A 25,103-nucleotide genomic window follows, 5' to 3' on the forward strand; every position below is an offset into this window, starting at 1 on the left:
TAAATAATTTAACACCATTCAAATCAGATGCAATAAAGAACACAATATAGGAAAACTTTCAGTAAAATTTTATTTAGTTATAATATGAATCTCCAACAGCCTGAAATAAAAATGTCCATGATCTTCAATTGAACTGTATGCCACTTTCTTTTAGAATGTCCCGTTTTTCATTAAAATAATTTCTAAACCACTCTATGTGTTCAACCTTCTGTTTAACACTCAGATACGGATTTTTGGAAAGGCCACAGGTCACCAGCTCCATGAAATGGCGAATTGGTCCTTGTTTTGGAAAATCTTCTAAGTATTTATCCAGAAATATATGTTCATGAAATTCTGAACCATCATCATCAAAACCTAGGAAATGATACAAAATATATTAAAATTTTGAATGTAAAACCTACACTATAAAATCAACCTTAATGAGGTAATACAGTATTACAGTTAAAGGCACAAACTTTGGAGTCAGGTTTGCTCACCGACTTAACAGCCATGTGATTGGGCAAATTAATTAACTTCTCTGAGCATCAATTTCCTGAGGCATAAAGCAAGTATTAAAACAGCACCTCCGTCATGGGATTTTTGTAAAGATTAAATAGACACAAAGCTTATAAAGCTCTTTTACAATGCTTAGCATACTATAAATGTTCAAAATGTAGCAGCGATTACTGGTAATGAGTATTTTACTATCTAAAGAAACCACTAAGAAAACTATACAAACTACACTAAAAACATATAAACAAAGTAAGATAGAATCCTAAGATATATTTCAGCAGCCCACAGGAAGCCAAGAAAGGACAGAAGAGTGAGAAACAGAGAAAATGAACAGAGAACAAACAATAAAGTGGGAGACTTAAGGCCCAATACATCAATAATTACTTTAAATGTAAATAGTCTAAACAAACAATCAAAAGAGATTGGCACAGAAAAACACGATCCAATTATATGCTATCTACCAGACACTCACTTCAAATACCTATAACACAGGTAGGTTGAAAGGAAAAGGACGGAGGACATATCTTGCTAACATGAATCTTAAAAAAAAAAAAAATGCACGAGTGGCTATAAGAATATCAGACAAAGTAGACTTTAGAGCAAAGAAAGTTACTAGGGAGCAAGAGGAACATTACATAATAAAAAGATTGACTCACAAAGAAGACACAGCAGTCTGAATTATGTATGCACCAAACAAGAGTTTCTAAATACATGAAAGAAAAATTGATAGAAATAAGAGAAATCGAGAAATTCACAATTATAGTTGGAGGTTTCCATATCCCACTGTCAGCAATTGCAAGAACTTTAGAAATTAGCAAAGACACAGAAGAACTGAACAACATCAACCAACAGGATCACATTGGCATCTACAGAATACTCTCCCAAACTACTACAAAATACAAATTCTTTTCAAGCATCCATGGAACATTTGCCCAATTTAACCATATCCTGGCTCACAAAACAAACTTCAACACATTTCAAATAACTGAAATAATACATAGTATGTTCTGATCATAAAGGAATCAAAATAGAAATCAGTAACAGGAAGATGACAGGAAAATCTTCAAACAGTTGGAGATTAATATAAATAATTCATGGTCATAAAGGAAATCTCAAAAGAAATTTAAAAAAAACATAGAATTGAATGAAAATACAACAAATCAAAATTTGTGGAACACAGTTGACACAGTACTGAGAGGGAAATACACAGCACTACATGTCATACATAAAAGGAAAAGTCTCAAATCAAGAATCTAAGCTCCCAGTTTAAGAGCCTAGTAAAAGAAGAGCAAAATAACCCCAAAGCAAGCAAAAGGAAGGCAACAATAGAGATAACACCAGAAATCAATAAACTGAAAACGGAAAATAGAGAAAAGTCAATGAAACCAATACCACATTCTTAAAAAAAAAAATCAGAAAAATTGATACATCTTTAGCAAGTCTTAATAAAGAAAAAAGAAGGTACACACCAACTACATTAGGAATGAAAAGAGGGTTATCATTATAAACCATGAGATCATTAAAAGGATATAAAGGAATACTACAAACAACTTTACACTCACAAATTCAACAACTTGGAAAAAATGGACAACTTAAAAGTAATCCACTGAACTACCAAAACTCAAATCAAAATAAAACAGATAACCTGAATAATCCTATAACTATTAAAGAAATGTGTAACTTAAAAGCTCTCAAATAAACACTGTAAATCAAGCATACTTCAGTAAAAATAAATAAAAGGTCTTAAACATTTAAAGAAGAATTAATACCAATCTTACACAGTCTCTTCCAGAAACTAGAAGAAGGGATGCTTCCCAATACATTTTATGAGGCCGGTATTAAACTTGTTAAAAAACCACATAAACAGAGAATCACCAAAAAAAGGAGTGAAAGAACTACAAACCAGTATCTCTAATGAACTTAGAGGCAAAGAACTTGATATCCACAGCATGGTCCATAAAAGGAAAAATTGGACCCCATCAAAATTAAAGACTTGGTCTGTAATGACTGTTAAAAGGATATAAAGACAAGTTATAGGCTGGGAGAAATATTTGCAAACCATATATTCATCAAAGGACAAGTATCTGCAATATATTTTTTAAAAACTCAAAACATTAACAGTAAAAACCCAGACAATCCAAGTAGAAAACAGACAAAAGAGACATTTCACTGAAGATACAGATGGCAAACACACACATGAAAAAGATGTTCAACCTCATTAGCCATTAGGAAAATGAAGATTAAAACCACAGTGAAATATCAATACACACCCATCAGAATGTGAACACACCTCCAAGAAAAAATAACATAAATGCTGGTGAGAATGAGAAACTAGATCATTCATACAATGCTGGTGGGAATATAAAATGGTATAGCCACTCTGGAACACAACTTGGAAGTTTCTTTAAAAACTAAACTTGTAAGTACCATACAACCTAACGACTGCACTCCTGGGTATTTATCCCAGGGAAATGGAAATTTGTATTCATACAGAAACCTGTACATGAATATTTACAGCACCTTTACTGTAACAGCCAAAAGCTAGTAACAACCCAGATGTCTTTTATCAAGTGAATGGTTCAACAAACTATAAGGTACATTCAAACCATGGAATATTACTCAGCAATTAAAAACAACAACAAAAAACCCTCCTGATACAGGTAGCAATTTGGATACATCTCCAGAGAATTAATCATGCTGAGTGGAGAAAAAAGAAAAAGTCAACCCCCAAAGATTACATAGTGTTTGACTGCATATATATTTCTGACACAATTATAGAAACAGAATGGATTTAGTGAGTGCCAGGAACCAGGGGCTAAGAAAGGGAGGCAGTGGATGTAGTTATAAAGAGGGTATAAGAGAAACCCTTGCAGTGATAGAACTGTTCTGTATCTTTATTGTTCTGTATCGTTTTTACAAGAAAAAATCTAACATCAAGAATAACAAAAATTCAAAAACGGTGGAGGGGGGAGGGTATAGCTCAGTACCTCCACTTAAAAATAAATAAATAAATAAACCTAATTACCCTCCTCCCCCAACAAACAAACAAAAGATGGTGGGTGTGGGGGGTTTATAAGTTAAAATTTCTCCAGAACTGAAAAATAAAGTTCCCAGATTAAAGGACTCAATATTGCCTAGAACAACGATTTAAACGAATAAAATCCCTCACCAAGGATCATCTTTCTTAAACTTACGAATATTACAGTCATACTAATATAAACAATGAATACAAATCTAACAAAAATTGTGATATATTTATACTGAGACGATGAGGGGAGACACACTCACTAGAAAATATCTAAAATGTGTAGCAATTAAAGCATGTAATTTAGAAATGTCAAAAATAAAATATAGCTAAAAGATTGAAAGACATTGGCTCTAGAACAGGCTGTATTAAGTGACAAAAATAATTGCTTTATATTATAAGCTTTATTTTAAACTATAAGCTTATTACGATTTAAAAAATCAAAATAACTTAGAAAGAAGAGACAGTTATTTCCCACTAAGTAACAGTTGAAGAATCAAAGTTTATATCGTATCAAGTTGCTACAAACTGATAAAACAACTCAACAGAAAAGGTCAAAGGATATGAGGAGGTAAGTCAGAGAACAAGTATGAAATAGCAAATAAACATTCAAAAAGATGCATAATCTGGTTAGCAATTAAGGAATTGCAAACAAAAACATCAACGATACCACAGATGCCCTGAACATTTGAAAGATTAAAACATAGTCAGCATCAGGTAAGGTGTGAAGAAATAGGATGTTCGTATCTGTTTGGAGGGTGAACCGGTTATCTTTTTAGAAAAGAATGTGTCAATATTTATTGCAATTTAAAATATGCTTGACCCTTCTGAGAACTAAAAGTACTCAGACATGTACAGAAGGACATGTATAAAAGGATTTACTACAGCACCATCCATCAAAGGAAAATGGTAAAATAAATAGTGTGGTCCCATACAGACCAAAACAAAACAACAGATAAATGTATAACGACCATTTAAGGTGGTCTGTGAAGATACATACCAAACTATTGACCATGGTGGTTTCAGGAAAGGGGTAGTGAACTGAGGGGTAAAGTATTTTCTCTGTTCTTCCATATTATTTAACTTTTTTGCAAGGAAACTTTCATATATTTATTTCTTAATTTAAAATATTTTTAATAAACATAAGAAACACAATATAATAATGAGAAAATAAGAATGGAAAATTAAATACAGGAAGAAAATCCCACATGGTGTTCAATCAACTAAAGTAACACAGGTTAAATCTGTCTAATTCTGCTTTAAATGTTACTAAATATAATTAGATCCTGAATACAGCTAAAAATATGGTACAGCAAATAAGGGGTAAAATTTAGTTAACAGCAATGACCAATTATTTTTGACACGAGTATATTACAGCACTGAAGCAAATTCAGTCACTTTCATTTTGACTTGTTTCCACTTCTATTTTGTCAAAACTATTAATTCTTTTCCTGTCAGTACTTTGAGGCTCTTGTCCATAGGCCACCATCTCAAACAAGCAACAGACTGTTTCAGACAACACACACCTAATCATCTTTTATCAGCCCTGATTTTCTCCACACCATACTCTCCCACATTAACAGAGCCCTCTTTAGAGTTGTATGGTAATTTTGAATTTTATAACTATTCTTGCTAGCTCATATTATAGCACACATTCCAGATATCCTATAGCAGAGGATAATACATTAGTGAACAAGTTTAAACCAACTGAAGAATAAAAACAGAAGTGTGACTGGCATCCATGACTGAGCTTTTTCACCCGCAGAAGCCTTTAAACCGACAATTATTCTTGGAGAACATCTCAAAAACCCCTGCAACTTGGTGGCATACGTATGGCTAATGAATATTCGAGAGCAAGACTCTATTCACTGGGTAGTGGTAAAAATGTGATTAAATTCAGTTAGAACCAAAGCTAAAATAAAAATTTTATTATCAATCCAATATATAACAAATACTACAAAATCTTAACTGGGAACAATTCCACCTAACAGCTCTTGTAAATCTCCAGGCTGGCAAAGCACAACAGAAGCGGAAAACCAGGTCTTAAAACAAAAACTGACAAAAAGCTACTTCAAATTGGAAAAACAACTTTTACATTTTTAAGTGGCAAAACAACAAACTGAAATTTTTTATAAAACAGAAAAACAAAACACTAGGAAGTAAATTGTAAACACAGGACATGCCATTTTGTCATTTTCAGTATTATGTTCCCAACTGACATGGTGAGGCCCTAACTATAAAACAAAACACCTTTTCCCAAAAGCATCAAAGTAAATCTTCATGAAGCTAATTATCAGGAGAGAGAGCATGATATTTTATTAATCTTAAAATTTAAGAAACATAAAAGAATATTACTGAACGGTGGAGGCTCTAGGTTCTAACGCCAGTCCTCAAAGTGTGTACTGAGGGGAGTGCTCAAAGAGAGAAAGTTTCCACAGTTCCTTTCCTGTTTTTCATTCAGATAACAATTGCCTTGAGGAGCTGGAAATGAGATACCTCCCTCTCCGACCCTGAAGCATCAATAATACGTACAGCGTATATGGACACTTGTCACATTCATCTCCCCGACCTGACCAGAAAACATGGGTTTCTTTTTTTTTTTTTTTAAGAAATTACACTTTCTCAAAAACCAGGTCAAATCTAAGATAAATCCCTTTGGAGTTTGGACACTCAAGATTTTGATGAACTTAAATGTTTTACTGTTGATGACAATGTACCCCCAATTCATGCTTTCCTATTATCCTATTTGATGGTTCCTAGAATATACATAATATCCTCATGAATATTTTAAGATTTATAAATATTATAGTAGAGAACAGAAAATAGTTATAACAACAAATCCCTTCACAGCACTGTTGTAGAAACAGAGCTGATGACGGTGAAGATGCTGTACTTGGATAATCCTAGTTGCTTCTCAGAAGAATCCCATAAAATGAGTGCTATTATTATTCCTACCAGTTTACAGATGGGGAAGTGAGGCTTGGAGAGATTAAGACTCACTCAGGAACTTGAACTCCTAACCACCACACTTCACTCTCCTAAATAAAGTCACATATTCTACCTTAATATTGGGTTTTAAAACCATGTTTTTAATCATGAGGACCTGGAACACCCAAGTTTCATCAAATATGGAACAAAGTCTTCCCTTAATATCATACATTTTATTTGTTAGTTTGCTTGCTACTTTTAAAATTCTATTATCATACAGGAAGGGAAAGGGACTAACATTTATTCCCATATATTATATGCCAAGAACTGTGCTGAGCAACTCAATAACTATCCGATTTAATTCTTACATTCTTCCAATGAGGTTTCTTTAATTTTATAGATGAAGAAACTAAGGCTTAGGAGGTTAAAGGATTTCCTCAAAGGCAAATGGCTAATAATGGACAGAGCTGAGAGCTGTACTCAGGTTCACACAAATAAAAGTCCTTTTTTTTTTTTAAACATTATCTCGATATCTTTGAGAGTGTAGAAGCCACAATACTTTAAAAAATATGTTATGTAATAGATGAAACATAGGCTGCTATATGTATTACTGAACATACCATACAAATAAGCAAAATAAGAATTTACTAAAGGATTTGTAAGCCTCTAAAATTTTCCTATACAAAATAATGCTTTATGAAAATATAAGACTATTTCTGATATTTAAGCTTCCATTCCACTTATCAATCCAAACAAATGAAAGGCTGTCAAAAATTGAAATATTACAGTTCAGCATAACACTACAAAGGTTAAAATATGGGCTACATTTTCCTAAGACTTCCTGAGGTATTTGCAACCTCTAGCTAATCTTACCATAAAAGTAAATTAATCTCTTCTAATTGAAAATACATCTATAAAATTCAATGGAATGTTTAGCTGATGACATCATGGGTGTCATAAAAAAAAAAAAAAAACAACACAGTAATACTGTTTTCCTTTTGACTGAGTAAGAGGTAACATCTCCAGAAAAATCTCCAGGAAAGTAGGTAATATTTTATCACTGGTTCAAAGCATCTAGGTATGCAGCCAGAGAGTCCCAAAGAATTTCAAAGCCTCCCAACATTTTCGCTTTGAATGGCTCTGAGTACAAGAAATGTGTGCCTCATTAATGCAATGGTTTTATGAGTAAAAGATACCAGCATAAGACTTGAAGAGTTGTAATGTTCTCCGAAACTTAAGCATGACCTCATAACCAGTATTTAATGTACTAGAAGTTTTACCAGGTAATTTCCTGCTTAGCAAGTAGAAAGCTATCATTGTTTGTAGTTCTCCACACTTTATGTCACAGGCATTCATGACGTATTTCTGCCATATAATTTTACTTCTTAATTTTCCTAAATAAATAACTAGAATTAAGTGAAATTCCAGCATTCTTTTTAAAAACACTGTCAGATTTCTTTCAGGACACCACAAACATGTTTACACAAAGTTTTGAAATTCATGTATATATCTAGAATCTACAACTGAGAATCTGCCAGATCAAATCTCAATCACTGAGCTGTATGAACCTTTGATGTTAAGACTTACCTGCTTCATTGTTTATTGGGAACTCCCACAATTTCCCCTCTTTTGTCCACTGGATCATCTCTTCAAAACCATTCTGAAAGGGTTGTTCAGTGACTGCAGCTAACTGCTTAGCAAATTCTATATCCCAAAGAGAAGGTCCTGCCTCTGTAGAATCAGAACATTCAAAATAAGCACAGTTCCATGTAAATACCTTTCTTTTTAAAAATGTTATCATCCCTTCTGAATTGGTAATATTTTGTCAGATCTTGAAGCTTATAATTAAACAGTGTATAATGAAAGTCACTTACTGATAGATAAAATTGAAACAAAAATAATAAAGACTACAACCACAATAATTGCAAACCTCACTTTTGTCTTACTACAATGCGAGGTAATCAACCCCTATCTCACTGCCCCCTCTACTGGAAAGGAAAAAAGAAATGTCTGTTTTGTTTAAGGATATTTTTATGACTGAATATTTTTTATATTAACATACAGATTTTGATCTTTAAAGTCCAGCCTGTTTATTTTCAGTCTGTCAAGGTCAGTCACTAATGTGCTACTAATAAAGACCAAAGAAGTTAAATTAACATAATAAGAATGATAATGATAATACTACTAATGGATACTGGGCACTTACTCTGTGCTAAATACTTTTTAAACATTAGTTCATTCAATCCTCACAACCAACTCTATGAGTAAGGTAATGTAATGTTAGCTTACTACCAAAATCATCACGTTTCAATCATTTATTTCCTTTGGAAATTTAAGACATCCTTAAAGAATGAGTCATATTCCCACCAATCATTGCTGGTGGAAAGGTAAACTAAGAACTTAAGAACTTAAAAAATACACTTATCATACAGCCATTTTACTCCAAGATGTTTTACCCAAAAGAGAACATGTCCATACAAAGACCTGTACATGGAGGCTCATGTATGTCATGCCGACCACAGACTGACTGCTGAATATGAAGAATGTTGGCCCTGAACATCTGATATAAAGATCCCAGCAGTTAGGCTATAATTAGCCACATTTACAGAGTAATCATAACTGTACAATAACTTAATTATCATGGTTACGTTTTTAAAATTTATTCACGGGACACTGCTGAACTTCTCTTTCCCATGATCATCATCATCATCATCATCATCATCATCCTTAACAGCTGCAACTATTTACTGAATGTCCACTGTGTTCTAAGCACTGTCCCTGACACTTTAATTGTATTACCTCATTTAGTCCTTGAGATGTATGTATTAGCCCCATTTTATAGGTGGGGAAAGGGAGACTCAGAGAGGTTAGTACAGCAGAATCCAAATTTGAATAATCAAGATCTACCCAAACCAAAACTCTTTCCATTAAGCTATACTGCCTCTCAGCTCTAGTTTACTCCAGGATAAGCAGTAGGGTCTAAGACAATACTCTCTGCGCAGTGGTAAGAACTCAGTGGGGAGCAAAATGTGGGAATCGTGGGACAGGAGAACTCATTCATCCAGTTAATGAACAATTATTGAATGCCAACTACATGTCAGGCATTATTTCACATGGTTGGGGGAAGCAGTGAAAAAACACTAAATTTAAGTTTGCACTTCGTTGTTATTCTTGTATTTCATTGGGAACAAAGACATTCTTCAGACTCATCCAAGTATAGCTCATTAAAATAGTACCTTCATTAGAGTAAATTTACATAAATCTGTGCATTTTATATTGTTTTATAAATAAATACAACTTCAGTACCTCCTTGCCAGCTAATTTCAGTTTTAGGAATAAGATTTCTGATTTAAAAAAGCATGCTGGCTCCTTCAAGAATGCAAGTGCCTTTTCTGGCTGTTCATTATTAGGTGCACAACAGCAGCTGCCCTGACAACAAACTCCCTTCCCGAGGCAAGCTTAACAGCTGCCACTTCAACAGGGGAGAGGTGATCCATTCTTCACGCCTGTGCGTTTGTATTTCCTTTTCATCATACAGGACAGAATGCAGTTGTCACCATACAAGGAGGGAGCTGTTCTCTTAGCTTCACCTTCAGTTTAAATGAACAGACACTGAGTGAAATAACTCCTTTCCTGTATGGATATACATTTTATAGCTCAATTAGTTTAAAAAAGGATTTAAAGGATTTAAGGTAACTATTCCTGTTATCTATAAGCCACTTGGCTAGGTGCTACTGGGTATACAAAAATCATTGAGACCTAGCCCCTAACATCAAGGAGTTTATTGAATAGTAGGAAAAGCAGATGTTTTTATAAGAAACTGATAGAAAGATTAAATGAGCCACTGCAAGATGGCCTAAGAACTTAAATATCAAATATAAAATTATTTTGGGGGAGGGTATAGCTCAAGTAGTAGAGCACATGCCTAGAATGCACAAAGTTGTGGGTTTAATCCCCAGTACCTCCTCTAAAAAATAAATAAGTAAACCTAATTACCCCCCAAAATAAATAAATAAATATAAATAAATTAAAAAAAATTATTTCTACCAAAGTCCAAAAAGCTAAGTTACAATCTTTAGAAATTAGTGTCACTTATAAGCTGAGACCATCTGTATGGAGTATCATTTATTTTATCAGTAAACTAAATTTAATGTCAAGCAATAAGACATTCTTATTTCTCTTTTAACTAGTCTTAAAACAGTGAATCTGAAGGATTTGATTTCTTGCCCAAAGAAAGGGGGAAGAATATAGAGAACAAAGACTAAGTGTGTTCACTAGTGAATTTATCTACAAAACAGAAACAGACTCAGAGACATACTAAACAATCTTATGGTTACTGAGGTGAAAGGGGGTGGGATAGGATAAATTGGGAATTCAAGATTTGCAAATACTAATGACTATATATAAATAGATAAACAAGTTTCTTCTGCATAGCATAGGGAGCTATATTCAATATCTTGTAGTAACCTATAATGAAAAAGAATATGAAAATGAATATATGTACATGTAAGATTGAAACATTATGCTGTACACCAGAAATTGACGCATTGTAAACTGACTATATTTCAATAAAAAAAAAAACAACTGAGTTTGTTAAGAAAAAAACACAAGTCTGCTAAATATATTCCCTGAATTCTCTTCTTCCTGTCTTCTAAACAATCATCAAATCACTTCAGTTAGTTACTTCTACAAATGCTCTCTCCTCTTCTAGATAGTCAGCTGCCTTAGGGCAGACACCACAATTTATCCTCACGTAACAGCACAGAGGTGTGGTGCAAACACTATGTGATCACTAATGTCCACGCAGCTGCTAGTACTTAAATCGCATTGTCTCATGGTCTGCAATACTTCAAGGCGGAAATCTGACCGAGGCTAGCAATGTCAACAACTATGTTAATAAGTAGGATCCAGGTTAAAGACAGGATAGAATATTAAAATACCTGATTATTATGCAATCAAAACGTGAAGGACATTTTTGAGAGATAGAATGTTTTTACACCTGAGAAACAGTGTTATTTTCTTGACAAACCTGTTTCAGGTGCCTCTTCGGTTACTGCCTTGGGGTCAAAAATATTAAGTCTCTTCCCCTTGAATATATTTTTCCTAAAACTGAAAAAAAAATTATTTTAATGAATATTTTTATACATGGTTAACAAAAATTATTTATGAGGAGAAAATTTTTATATGAAATATTCAATGTAAAAATGAAAAACAATTACATTGCTCCACACTAGACATTTTAAGAAAATTGACATGTCTTCAGGACTGATAACTAACAAACAGGGACAAATGCACCTGAATTTTTACATCATAATACAACAAAGCAATTATAACAGTTTAATTTCCAAAATACCTAACTGAAAAGATTAGCTTAATTTGCCATAATTTTTATTTCACCCATTTCATATTAAGGTTTTAGAAAACTTGATGTTGTGGAAAGCGATCAAAATATGCTAAATTGGAAGTTGTTAAAGTCAACATTTGTCTTACTTTAAGGGTAAAAAACACTGCATGTTTAATTACAAGTTATAAAAGACTGCATAGAAAAATCAAAACATTCCCACTTACAAAGCTATCATTCTGTAATTTTAAAATAATGATTAACCATCTTTACATAGCTATTTTTAATTAACTTGAAATTAATGTCAGAGAGTTAATAGGTAACTTTTCCTTGTATGTTTTAATCAACTGCTTTATGCATCAATTCACATTCTTACTTGAACAAATTTACTGGCAGATTAAATGCTAGCTTATAAACTGGAGGGTTAGTTTTCAAAATAATTCTGAATTCTTTTCTACATCAAATTCCTTTTAAATACCACATTAAAATTAAATACAGTGATCTCAAATCACGGAAGCTTTCCTCTCACAGGTCCCCAAGCGTCTATAAACAAAGGCTGCAGAACCATCCTCAGTGCTTTACTCTTCTCCCCACCCGGCATTCCCTCAACTGTGTGTCAGGTCAACAGGGTGATGGATTAAAGTAACTCACAGTCAAGAGGGAATAATTAGCCGAAGTATGGAATTTTAAAAGAGTAATGTACTAACGAGAAGGGAAGAGAAAGGACATTTGCTGTGTATCTACTATATACTGTTTACCCATTTCTGTTCCTCAAGAAAGCCACTTCAGCTAGGTTTCACTTTCAGCATTTCAGAGATGCAGAAGCAGGCTGACGGGGCTATGGAGCGTGTCCCAGTCACAGAATCAGTCACATGCACAGTGCAGCCCACTGTGACCCCGAAGCCAGTGCTCGGGACTCACAGCTTTCTGTCTCTAACTGAAGGATCAGTGGAGGATATATTTTTGGTGATCAGTCCAGGCCTGGATTGTCTCTGGCTGTCGCAAGTCAGAGCAGGGTCAACAACCTGGTATCTCACCATTGCTTCCCTTTATTCTAGAGTCCATTAGTCAGCTTTTCAATGCGATTATTATATGCGCATAAACCCCTTCCATACTTTTTAGCTTTGCCCTTGCCACCTTTTAACTTGTGATGACAGCTCAAATCATTAAAAATCATATAGCATTCTGATATAGTTGCATGGCATCATTTCAAAGAAGACTGATTCAAAGAAGATGAAAGTTAAATATTTTTGAGGAATCTTAAGTTAAACTCCAAGTACACATTCTACTTTATTCAATAATATCATAACACAAAAATCACTTTAAATTTGTAATTCAAATAATCTTCCAAAGTCACTGTAACCTCTTGAACTTCCTTTGGTAACTGCTGACCATCTTTTCCAACCGGAAGGAGCTAACTCAGGTTCCTGACATTATACATAAAACAAAATCTATGGAATACACAACACATAGAAAATACTACAATTTTAAGCACATCCCGCTATAAGGTTTGGTTAGTGTTTGTCAGACCGTGCTAAAGATTTGCTTCCCCCTCCCTAACTATCACTTTATAGGTTTGAAGGAGAGAAAGAACAGAAACTTTATGTAAATACATACAGCTTTCTTTTATAAAATAGTATATGAGACGTGGCTTGGCATCTTTAAGAACTGCAGATTACCAAATTCAGATTACCACAAATAATCCAGCACTTTAAGGTATTATATTGGCTCTTCCTTCTTTTTGTTGATATTGAGTTATTTCTCTAAGGTATGAAGAAAGATGATTACATAGCGAGATAAAAAGGGTACACGAACATACAGTTAGCCACACATCAGAATGAAAAAGAATGCTTCTTGCAAAATATTCATTTGTTCAGGATTCAGTCAGCTCCACTTACTCTAAATCAGGAGACTTTATTCACTGTGGGAAAATGTGAGGCAGGACCCATTTTGATTTATGGTATAAAAAAATGTAGCCCTGCTAAACCCAGTACATCTTTCCTCTCTAGGAAACAGTACATGGAGGGTAAGGAGACAGACCGATACAAATGCATCCAGGAGGCTCAGATACCCATCAGCAACAAATGCACAGCAATCAAGTAAATCCACAGTTAAGCAAACAAAACCAAGGCGGAGCCCTGAATACCTTTTTCTAAGATCGGCGGCCTTCTCCTGGCCAACAAAATCATCAGTTCCTTCATCAAACTGAATCTGATGCACTGGTCTGGTACTAGTTCTTGCTGTGGCAGACTTGGCTACTTTCATATCTGATATGATGTTACTGAAACTGAAATAAGAAAAAGGTCAAATGTATTAGAAATTTTAGCTACAGAAAAGTAATAAACTTCTTAAACATGAGATTCATATCACTTAATCTTTATTTTACTTCTATGCACTAATAGTGAATAAAAAGTCATGTTTAAATAAAAGATTGTAGGTTGCATATTAACACCACAGACCACTAAGATTGATGTTGCCTTCTGTGTTTTAAAGGTGTTCTTCAGAAATGTTCATTTAAAACACAATGAAAAGTGTCCCTTGTGAAAAACTGTCAAACATCCTGAGAAGTTGACATACTATCAATGTCTGTATACCTATCACCTAGATTTAAAAACTATATTAAAGTTGAAATTTAGCCATGTTTATTTGTTGCCCTGTATTTGTTCAAGTACAAATAAAATAAGTGATCATACTGTGCATAAAACCAGCACATTATTTAACTGGAAAAAAAAAAACCTTCTCAGAGAAACTGTCTTATTCTGTTTTTACATATTTATTTGTAGTAACTTTACTGAATTTACCATTTCTTTTTTCAGGGACAAGAAATGATGGAACTTCTCAAAACAAGTTTAACCACTGACTTGGTCTTTTAAAACTGTAATGTTATTTAACATATGACTTTTAAAAGAAATCAAATTGCTAATACTTATGAGGCATATTTTATATATAAATGAATATATTATGTATCGTACTCATCACTCACATGGAAACGGCCTATTTTGAGATATCAGCATCACTGACATGATCACTTGATTCACTAACCTAATTTTAGGTCTTTCTCCATCTTTCTGTGCCCGTGAGGCTTCCTCATGCTGCTGTAGCTGCTTGAGCAGCTCCAACTTGGTTGTCTGCTTGTCAAAAGGGAGAGAGTCTGCAACAGCAGACGCGGCCGCCACCAACTCAGGGCTCAGGGACTCACTTCTGAAAGAGAACACAGAAAACAAAGGAGAGAAAAAATAGGCATTACTTTAGTTTGGTGGAAAGTAAAATGATTTCTCAGGAGAAAACTTTTTGTCTGTAGTCCAAAAAGTATCATTCAATTTCTGACAAAGCCAAGAATTCTTTAATATCAGGAATCAGTTTTCTATAAACTTTAAAATGTTCACGGTTAAAGTTAATGGATCCTTGCTGAAGCACAGTAGTAACTCAGAACAATATACAAAAGTGGAGGGGTGAGGGATCAGCCTCAAAAATGATAAATCAGTGGATCTTTAGATGCCATTTTATTTTAAAAACAATACACATTACAAGTAAACATAAAAGTGGCTAAACCTATTTGTACAAACTTCATTCATAATATCCCCAAACTGGAAATAACCCAAAGGTCTACCATTAGAACTGTGATATACCCATACAATGGAATATTACTCAGCTCATGCCACAATGTGGATGAAACTGTATGGAAGAAGCTGGATTTTAAAAAGTATATATTGTATGATTCCACTTACATCATGTTCTAGAAGAAGCTGAATTAGTCTAAGTTGAAAAAAATCAGAACAGTGGTTGCCTTAGGACAGAAGGTTACTGATGGGGAAGATGAAAATGAGAAATGTTCTGCACCTTGGAAAGTATGTGGGTTACATGGGCACATCCATTTGTCAAAATCCTACAGCCAAGATTTGTACACTTAAGTGTATATAAATTTTACCTGGAAAAAAAACCCCATAAATTATCACTGAGTGGGAGACGGAAAGTGGATGAAGGTATAGATGATACAAGAAGGCAAAATGTGGTATTATTGAAGCTGGGTGACAGGTATAAAAGGGTTCATTTTAGGATTCTGGTTACTTTATCTTTTAAATTTTCCAAAAGCTAAAAAATAGGCTAATCTTCAGTGAATTAGGGTACGTTAAGAGAAACATATGCCAGATAGAAAAGTTACATTTTTTCAACTCAATGAGAATTGCCATCTCAATGAGTAGGATCCAAATTATTGTTCTACTCTATCTCCCTGGTTTTCTATCTTAGGATCTGATGTCTAACATGCAAATCCAAGTTCCCAAATCCCCGAGGTTGAGCCTCAAAGAGACTGTTAGAGCCTGGTGGCCCTCAAGGAAGCTGGGAGTGAGGGCTGTAGGAAAATCAGTGCTACTGGAAGCTGGAGGAAAAGGGACACCACCGCTTGAGTAACGTGGAAAATAGGAGGTATACTCAGTGAACTGGACGATCTAGCTAAGGAGACTTCCTGACAGAGAAATGAGGGTGCCTCCTGGGTTCTCAGAGAGAGGTAAGAAAGAACTCTTACACATAAAGGAGCCAAAACTTGCTGGGATCAAAAATAAAACACTTGTCATTCTTAGCCCTTCCAGATGGCAAATGATGCTAAAATTTAGAAATGGCTTCTGAACAGAGATCAAATCCAGGGCAGTGTCAGGAAAACATGGTCTAAAGATAAAGCCATGGACATGACTGTAAAACCCTTTGTTAAGGTCTTACAAAGATTTATGATGGTGCCTCAGAGTCCCTTTCAAACAGAAATCCGGAATTCTAAGAAACTTAAAGGTGTGGTCCCAGAGCCTCTAACAAGGAGCTCAGTGTAAACCAGGACCCTGGTTCCTGAACTGTGCCCTAGGGCACCCTGGAGCACCACAGGGAAATACTAGCCACATCTGTCAGTGACTGTGTGAACTACTAACTCAAGGTTCACAGTTTTAACATTAGACAAATGCATTTCTTTCGATGATATCATTCTTTGCGAAATCTTTGGTTTTTCAGCAGCTGCTATGATAAAAAGCAAGAACCGTTCATAAATCAGTGTGGCACATGGATAAAAGTGGTGGTGTCCAATCTGATTCCAAGGCTAGGTCATAAAAACAATACAAATTCCTTGGGGCTCCTTTTCTCTCAGGACACTCACTCCTGGAACCCAGCCACCATGCAGTGAGAAAGCCCAGGCCACATAGAGAGGCCACATCCAGTTGTTTCTGCCAACAGTCCTGGCTAAGGTGTCAGCTAACAGCCAGCACCAACTGCCAGACTGAGTGAGCAAACCTTCAGATGATTCTAGTCCCTGAACTTCGAAGTCTTCCAACTGAGGCCGTAGACATCATGGAGCAGAGATTAGCCTTCTCCATTGTGCTCTGTCCAAACTGCTGACCCACAGAATCCGTAAGCATAAAAAATGGTTGTTTCATGCTGCTAAATTTTGGGGCAATTATTATGCAGTCATCAATCATCAATAACTACATCAATAAGGGGTTTAAAATATAATACAAGTAAAGAAACTAACAGCAGGCCATGCGTGGATGACAGTACAGCAATGATGACAGTATATCATGAATCAAAGATGATGATTAACCTAATTCTGTGCATCCAGGATCCCTCAAAAAAAGTGGGAAAGGGGTATCACTATAAGGTATATTTTTTAAAAATCAAAACAAATGTAACTCATTCACCAATCTTTTGATGTAAGGCCAAAGCCTCTTCTTTAAACATAGGACCACTGATAGAAATTCCAAGGTACATCTTTACATATACACCACACCCATAGTACACCCTCCAACATAGCCAATTTTGGTTTCTTTAAAGTGGAAACATGGAGCAAGAACTTAAAATGCTTACAAAGCAATCTGAGTGCAGAATTTCCTAGATTTTTATGTTTGTCTCATTCATACCTAATTGGAAAGGAATTTTTTAAATGACTGCTACTGAATCTCTGCAAAACAATCAACTCATTTTAACCATTTCATTAAGTTAATTACACTGTATAATTATAATAAAAAGCACAATGGGTCTGAGATGTGAAAAAAAAAACTCTAACTCTTCAAAAGTATGTATGTTTGTGTATTACCTAATTCTATACACATATATGTATTTTGTTCTATTTTGTTTCTAAAAAATAGGAGGAGGTACCTATTATGGGCACTCACTGTTTGAATTAGTTTACTCTCTATCACTCAATTATGCTTTCCAGAGGTAGTTACCATACGATACAATGTAGAATACCATACTTATGAATATCATAGACACCATAAGATACAATGTAGAAACCAAGAAGTTCCATAAAAATGTTAAGTCATTCTGGGAAATAGGAATCTATATTATCTGTTTATTCTGCTAAGAGAAGTCAGAGCTGGGGATCTTAAAGCCACATATCTTATTACTTGAATCAATGATGTCAACATATCATTATTTATGTATCACTAAAACAAAATACTGTCATTTAAACTACAACACAATGCTAAAATATCACTGATCACATTTAGAATCAGTAAAATATAATACTCTTTTGATAAACACAAGTAATTGCAATCCTTTAAGGAAACAACAAAAGCTGAGAACCCTGGTAATTACTGGTCAAAGGAAGTCATATAAAACAGCTGTAATCAACATGCTAAAATTCTATCCTAGGTGGAATTTTTTAAATAAAAATTTCAAATAAACAAGTCCTTCAGAGACACCTTCAAATTAGGATGTAAATAATTTGTTAATTAATAGCTTAAAGAAGCAATTAAAAGGCAGTTGATAACACTGACAAATACATAAAGAATATGTGGAATTCTCAATTAGACCCCTACTCTTTTCTCTCTAGACTATATACAGATATCCCTTTCTTATTTAAATACAGAACAATAGTATTTCTCAAGTAATTATTAGAGTCTCTGTGTGTACAAACTGATAGTCTTCATTAATTCTGTATCTCCAATGTACTCTCAATTTATTTTTCCTAAAAGAAAAAGTTTCAAAATGAATTTCAAAGAAAAACATTCAGATTGCAATTAATTTACCTCTTTTGGGGGGCATCTACAGGAGCTTTTTGAGGTCTGCCAATTGTAGCCTCCAAACTTTTAAGTTGCCTTCTGTTGGGTGGCTTTGTTGTTTGTACATTTACTGTGCTTAAGTCAACTTTCATGCCCTTAATAATATTTAGCAAGTCTTTCTTCGTAGTCTCCTTTACGCTCTCTTGGCTCTCTGTCTCCTTGGAAGTCTCATGGGTTGGAACAGACTTCTCATCTTTCTTGCTATAGATCATGCTGTTAGTACCAAAATATCTTTGGATATTATTTTTTGTCCTAGAAGGATTAAAGAAAAAATAGTTATACTATGCAAAATAATAGTTAGGGCTCCAAATGCTGCTTCCATGTGTTTTAAAATTTTTTCAATTCAAATCCTTCCTTTTTGCTTATTATTGTTGTTAACAACCATAAGGACAGCAATTTAATATCTTTTGAACATATACTGTGTGCCTAGTCTTGTGCAACATTTTATATACATTTTCTCACACCCACATCGACTCCAAAGGTACGTATTATCTCTATTTTGCAGATAAGGAAACTGGAAACCAGAGAGGTGAAGTACTTACCTAAGGTCATGTAACTCAGAGATCACTAAGGCCTAAGACACACTGGTGAGCCACAAATGAGTTACAGCTGTGCTGAGGTATTGACCACCTAGTGCTTGGGGTGGCCAGGCGAGGCCAGGCGAGGCCCAGGCTGCTGGTGCTCTTGTCTGGTACCTCCTTCCATTTAACTCAAAGTTTGGTACAAATATCATTGTCTGTGTGTCCATGACATTTAAAAAATTGCAAAACACTGACGTGGTCAATAAATTTCAATTTATTATTCTCAAACCTGAAACTGACAGATTGCCAAATCCTTGCTCTTAACGTGATAAAATAATAGTTATAAAAAGTCATAATTAAACAACATGAAAGTAAAGAAATTTATATCAATAAAAAAGCTACTTTCTTCAAAAAAAAAATTCCTGGGTGTGATTCTGATCTATTTAACTTTCTCATTGAGCTACATGCCATTTAACCAATCACCATTTGTAAACTAAGCTAAAATGGAACAGAAAAAAAAGAATATTCAGTAGCTAGAGTTGTCATTCTGCTTTCTTCTTTATATACATTTGTGAAAAAGAACAATACAAATGATCACATCTATTTCAAACTCATGTAAAAGATTTCTCAATTCTAAAGTAACCCACATATCCAATTTTATTTTGTGCCTTAAAAACCTTTTGATAGTTGATATTGAAGAACTTTAAAAACTAATGACTGTGTTAGCTTTGTAAGAGGTATAATGTATAAAAAGTCATTTATTAAATATAGTGAATATCTATTCTGTGCTGGGCACTATAGTAGGCATTGACAATATTTAGTAAATAAGAATTTCATGATCCCTATCTTTATGAAGCTAACAGGCTACAGCACTGTTTCTCAAACTAATATGCACAACAACTACCTAGAAGACTTGTTAAAACACAGATTATTCAGTTTTACCAAGGAATTCTGATTCAGGCTTTGGGGAAGGACTCAGTCTGCATTTCTAAGTTCCCAACTAATGCTGATGCCATCAGAGAACCACATCTGAGTAGCTGTTACCCATGTCATTTAATCCTTACGATTTTTATAGGACAGGTTTCATAGGTTTTATTATTCCCATATTAAAGAAGAAGAAACTGCTGCTCAGAAAGGTTCAAGTAGTAATTTTTAACCTTTACAGGTCATATTAATCATCCAAGGAGCTTATTCAAACCATGGATTCCTGAGATTCACAGTTGGACTCAGGCCCAAGGATCTGCATTTAATCAGAAAACGGCTATTTTCAAAAATACTGAAACAAACTATTTGATCTGCTTATAAAAATGTCAGAGACTAATACATTAGACACTTAAAAATTAGAATGAAAACCAACTTCATAGCACTTATCTTTATAATCAGTACACAGGACCCTTATAATATTCAAAATATGGTACAACTGAATTTAGGAAAGTGCACCTGTGAAAGTTAATTAATATTACAGGTATTAAAACAGAAAGGTGGCAATCAGAGAATGAATCTCATATATAACCCATACTCCCATGTTCCCTTCTGAGATTGCTCTAGTACTACAGAAAATAATCTATACTTATACCAGGAAAATCAAGTATAGGAAGTTACTTCATAGCAGTAAAATAATAAACTCTAGCCCTAACCTCCCACCTGGCCTTGTTTCCACTGACAACATCTCCTCAGCACATCCAAAACCACATTCAAGAGCTGGCCTCTCAGACTGGCTTTCCCATATTTCACTCTTTTGTGTTGAATGGGCCTCTTACCACAAATAGGTGTTTCTGTATTCAAAAAACTATTATATATTTTAAAAGCTTTCTCAAAGTTGCTCCTCATTCTTCCCTTAACAGTACCCTAATTCGTCAAGGCAGCCAGTTGAAATCTTTGCTTTCTCTGACTACTTAACTCATCATATGTTAAGTTCCAGCAATTTCATCTGTGCAATTCTTCTCCTCCATCCAGTTACTTCTTGCCACCCCCACTGCTACTAACCTACTTCAGGGTTGTACTTAACCAAACTGGCCCCAACCCAATCTGCATGGAATACATCTTCAGTAGAATCAAGTTTTCATAATCATGAGAATTCTCAGAAAATAAATACCAACACCGAGTATGCAGTAAATCTTTTTCTTGCCTGGCTGACTCCAACCCTTGGTTCCCCTTTAGATTTTATCAGACTCCTTTTCCAGAAACGATACTCTGAACCTCTCTTACTATGGTTAGGCGTCCCTATTTGCTCGCACAGCAAGTACTTGTTCAAGTAATTCTGTAGCATTTTGTGCTACCTACACTATTCCAGCTATTACTCCACTATACCTGAATTGCCTACTTGGTGGAACTACAAGCTCCGTGATGGTAGGACTGTTATTCTGGACTTAACCCCAGTGCTGGCACACGGTAAAGCACTTTCAATAAGGAACTAAAGAATAAATGGAGGGAGGAATGAGACCATCATAGTTTGGGGAAGATAAGTAGATAGATTACATAGATAGATAGATAGATAGATAGATAGATAGATAGATAGATAGATAGATAGATAGATAAAAAAAAAAAAAAACTAAACTTCGTTTCTGGAACCTGGATAAAAGGGGAGCCGTGGCAAAAGGGATGCAGCGCGGTATGCAGCAGAGCACAGGGCAGCGGACCAGGCCTGTCACCGGAGCTGTTACCCACGCACCCTACGACCTTGGACAAGTCATTTTAACTTTCTGGGATTTCCCTTTCCTCAGATTTAAAACAACGGCTTCTAAGATCCCGTGGGTCAAACCATGGACCCCAGAAAGCCGGAGAAAGATAACTGAATGTACAGGGAGGGGGACAGGGGTTGCCTGAAGATCTGCGAGGCCAACAGCGCTGAAACGCGGTACCTGAACGTTCTGTGCGGAGAACCGAGTACCACGACCGCAGCCGCCGATGCCTCCGGGCCTCCGGAGCACAAAGAGAGGCGGGGAAGAGGGCGAAGAGGTAAGACCGCCGAGACTCTTGGAAACATCGCGGAGAAACACACTGAACTGAAAACCCAACGGGGACGGTGCGTCCTCTGCTAAACACGCCCCCCTACTCTCGCTTCCGTTTCCAGCTGACGTGCTCCTCTCCCTTTGTGTTCCGAAGGAAAACAGGAGCCGGTAACTGTGTTCCGGGCTCGCCCGCGGCCGGGGCGGAGCCCGCTGCCTCCTAGCGACTCCTCCCCTCGGCGATTCTAGTCCCCGAGGTGAAGTCAACTGAGGTCAGCGAGGGTGCAGGGGTGCAGGCGGGCCCCGGACCACAGAGCTGAGTGGAGGGAGCGATCAACTGTGCAAATTCTGCTAATGGGACCGGTATGATGAAGCGCAGAATTGACCCTACTGTGTGGCATTTGGGGAAAAAGATCTCAGTGTCCATCATATTCTCAAAACTATCCATGGCCACCAAGGAAGTTAAAAAAAAAAAAAAAAAAATCACCATAGGACATGCTGTCCGATGAGTTTTGTTTCTTTTCAGTCTGTTCCTGACGTGGAGTCAAAACATGACATACATGTTTCACATCTTAAAAATGGCTTTAGAGATTAAAGGATGCAAGAGAAAGACTTGGCTTTTTCCTGCCCTTTATGAAAGCAGTGAACAGTGACCCAGAAGAGATCAGGGATTCTCACATCAGGAGGGGCATGAGCATAAACCCCGGGGAAAATGCCGGCTGGTAGGTCACATGGCAACTTCGAGCTTAGAATTCCACACTGTCAGTTGAATATTGACATCAACATTTTCCCTGCTACTTCAAAAAACAGTCAGGGTTGGTGGAGGTTTTTTTTTTTTTTTTTTTGAGCTGCTGAAAACACAGCTTACATTGGGCCATTGAGCAGATCTTTCTAAGATCCTCTAGCACTGACAGAACGTTTTGGACAACACTGAACACAGTACACTCGGGATACTTTCCTTTTTATTTATTTATTTTATTTTTTTATTCTGCCTGCAAGTAATGCTCTCTTTTTGGCGGTGAGGGGTGTTTGTTTTTCTTCCAGTTTTATTGAAATATAATTGACATCTAGCACTGTATAAGTTTAAGGGGTGCAGCATAATCATTTGACTTAAATACATCATGAAATGATGACCACAATAAAGATAATTAATAGACTAGTTCCAATTGGCTACAAATTAAACCACAAAAGGACTTCAATACATTCTAAGAAAAAAATAGAACTGTCCTTAGAAAAACCATAACTTGTGCAAATTGTCCAGGGCAGTCATTTATGGAAGTAACAAAACATAGTCTAAAAGAAACTGTTTTTCCTCCTCCTATTCTGGCATTGATTCATCTGTTACTTTCTTCCTTCCCAGTGCTCTGTCGAAATGCACTTTCTAGAACAATGTACCTTTGGCAAGAGGAATCAAATCAGCTGAAGTAGGTCCTGATATACATCAGTGACTTTGTCCTAAATGTCTCATGAAATTCTACACTAATTAGCTCAACAAGCCTTCCATGAAAATGAAAAAAAAAATCATTCTATATTCTGGTTATCAATTGCTACATAACAGATCACTCCAAAACTTAATGGCTTATTAAAACAACAATTTACTATCTCTCATGGTTCTGTGGTTGACTAGGCTCAGCTGGGTGGTTCCTGCTTGGGGTCTCTTATGTGGTTGCAGATGGTAGCCAGTGTGTCCAAGAAAGTTCTTTTTTTCATTCACATATTTGATGGCTTAGCTGGAACAGCTGGAAGAAACAGGAATTGGCTGGGCAATTTCTCTCTCTCTCTCTCTCTCTCCCTCTCTCTCTCCCTCTCCCTCCCCCCCCCTCTCTCTCTCCCTCTCTCTCTCCCTCTCTCTCCCTCTCTCTCTCCCTCTCTCTCTCCCTCTCCCTCTCCCCCCCCCTCTCTCTCTGTGGCTGCTGAAAGGCAGCAGAACATGCCAGCCCAAAATATGCCCCTTTGGTATGAGGATTATTCTGAGCTGGAGACATTTGAGCAGAAACAAACACAAGAAAACCTCTCTGCCCTCCATTTGCCTAAGAGCAGGACAGAAATTTGTAAAAGTGTCCCCCTCCCTCCTCTATCAGAAAGAACAAAATTTAATCACCAAAGGCAACTCTAGACTCTTATCAGCCCAGAGATGGCACTAAAGGAATCTACATAACCACCTCTAGTAACTAGCCTTTATCTTACATTAGTTCTCCCAGATATTTGCCTTCTCACAATTTACTGCCCTAGAAACTCAGCCCTGTGCCTTGATTTTGTCACTTCTCTAAAAATGTATTGCTCTTTTGTTTTTTGTGGTTTTCTTGTTCTTGTTGGGGGGAGGTAATTAACTTTATTTATTTATTCTTGGAGGAAGTACTGCGGATCAAACCCAGGACCTCATGCATGCTAAGCAAATGCTCTACCACTTGAGCTATACCCTCCCCCTATAAAAATATATTGCTCTTTTGCTAAGATGCTCTGTAAGCCCAAGTTATAACCACTCCTTTGAGTTACTCATCTCTGAGTGCTCCCATGTATATGTATGATGCACATGTTAATAAACTCCTGTTTGTTTTTCTCTTGTTAACCTGTCTTTTGGCAGTCTAATTTTCAGAGTCCCAGTCAATGAACCTAAGATGAGTAGATGGAAAAGAAATCTTTTTCCTCTCCTACACCTCTCTACCTGGCTAACTTGGGCTTCCTCACAACATGGCACTTGAGGGTATTTGAATTTCTTACACAGAAGCTGGCTTGCCTTACAGTGAGCATTCCACAGACCCAGGCTAAAACTGCTTAGCTTTGTATGATCTAGCACAGCATTACTTC

The 25,103-nt window shown here is 35.9% G+C and overlaps 1 protein-coding gene and 1 long non-coding RNA gene across 3 annotated transcripts in view; one reads left to right on the forward strand and one right to left on the reverse strand.

Moving 5' to 3' along the window:
* Positions 1–14,750, forward strand: part of LOC105066185 (uncharacterized) — a 46,751-nt gene extending 32,001 nt beyond the window's left edge. The window contains exon 3 of the long non-coding RNA XR_006723507.2: positions 13,796–14,750. This is a non-coding gene — a long non-coding RNA (uncharacterized LOC105066185). The remainder of the gene's footprint in view (positions 1–13,795) is intronic.
* On the reverse strand, positions 48–22,416 carry MRPS31 (mitochondrial ribosomal protein S31). Of its 2 annotated transcripts, none has more exons than XM_045514093.2 (7): positions 22,209–22,416; positions 18,794–19,078; positions 14,829–14,984; positions 13,933–14,073; positions 11,475–11,554; positions 8,033–8,176; positions 48–354 (listed from the first exon to the last, which is right to left on the reverse strand). In XM_045514093.2, the coding sequence occupies exons 1-7, from the start codon at positions 22,331–22,333 to the stop codon at positions 125–127; spliced, it is 1,161 nt and encodes a 386-aa protein (XP_045370049.2). In that variant the 5' UTR covers positions 22,334–22,416; the 3' UTR covers positions 48–124. The 2 variants fall into 2 exon arrangements, with proteins under 2 accessions (XP_045370049.2, XP_010949761.2); XM_010951459.3 differs by having other exon boundaries at positions 14,829–14,987; positions 22,209–22,415.
* Between the last annotated feature and the right edge of the window lie 2,687 nt (positions 22,417–25,103).

Source organism: Camelus bactrianus, chromosome 14, assembly GCF_048773025.1.
Source record: "Camelus bactrianus isolate YW-2024 breed Bactrian camel chromosome 14, ASM4877302v1, whole genome shotgun sequence".
NCBI lineage: Eukaryota > Metazoa > Chordata > Mammalia > Artiodactyla > Camelidae > Camelus > Camelus bactrianus.

Coding starts and splice junctions, on each gene's coding strand:
- MRPS31 (XM_010951459.3), bottom strand. CDS start 22,333: ATGTTTCCAAGAGTCTCGGCGGTCTTACCTCTTCGCCCTCTTCCCCGC. Junction 14,988..18,793: donor GTAGATGCCCCCCAAAAGAG/GTAAATTAATTG, acceptor GTTCTCTTTCAG/AAGTGAGTCCCTGAGCCCTG. Junction 355..8,032: donor CCCAATAAACAATGAAGCAG/GTAAGTCTTAAC, acceptor ATCATTTCCTAG/GTTTTGATGATGATGGTTCA.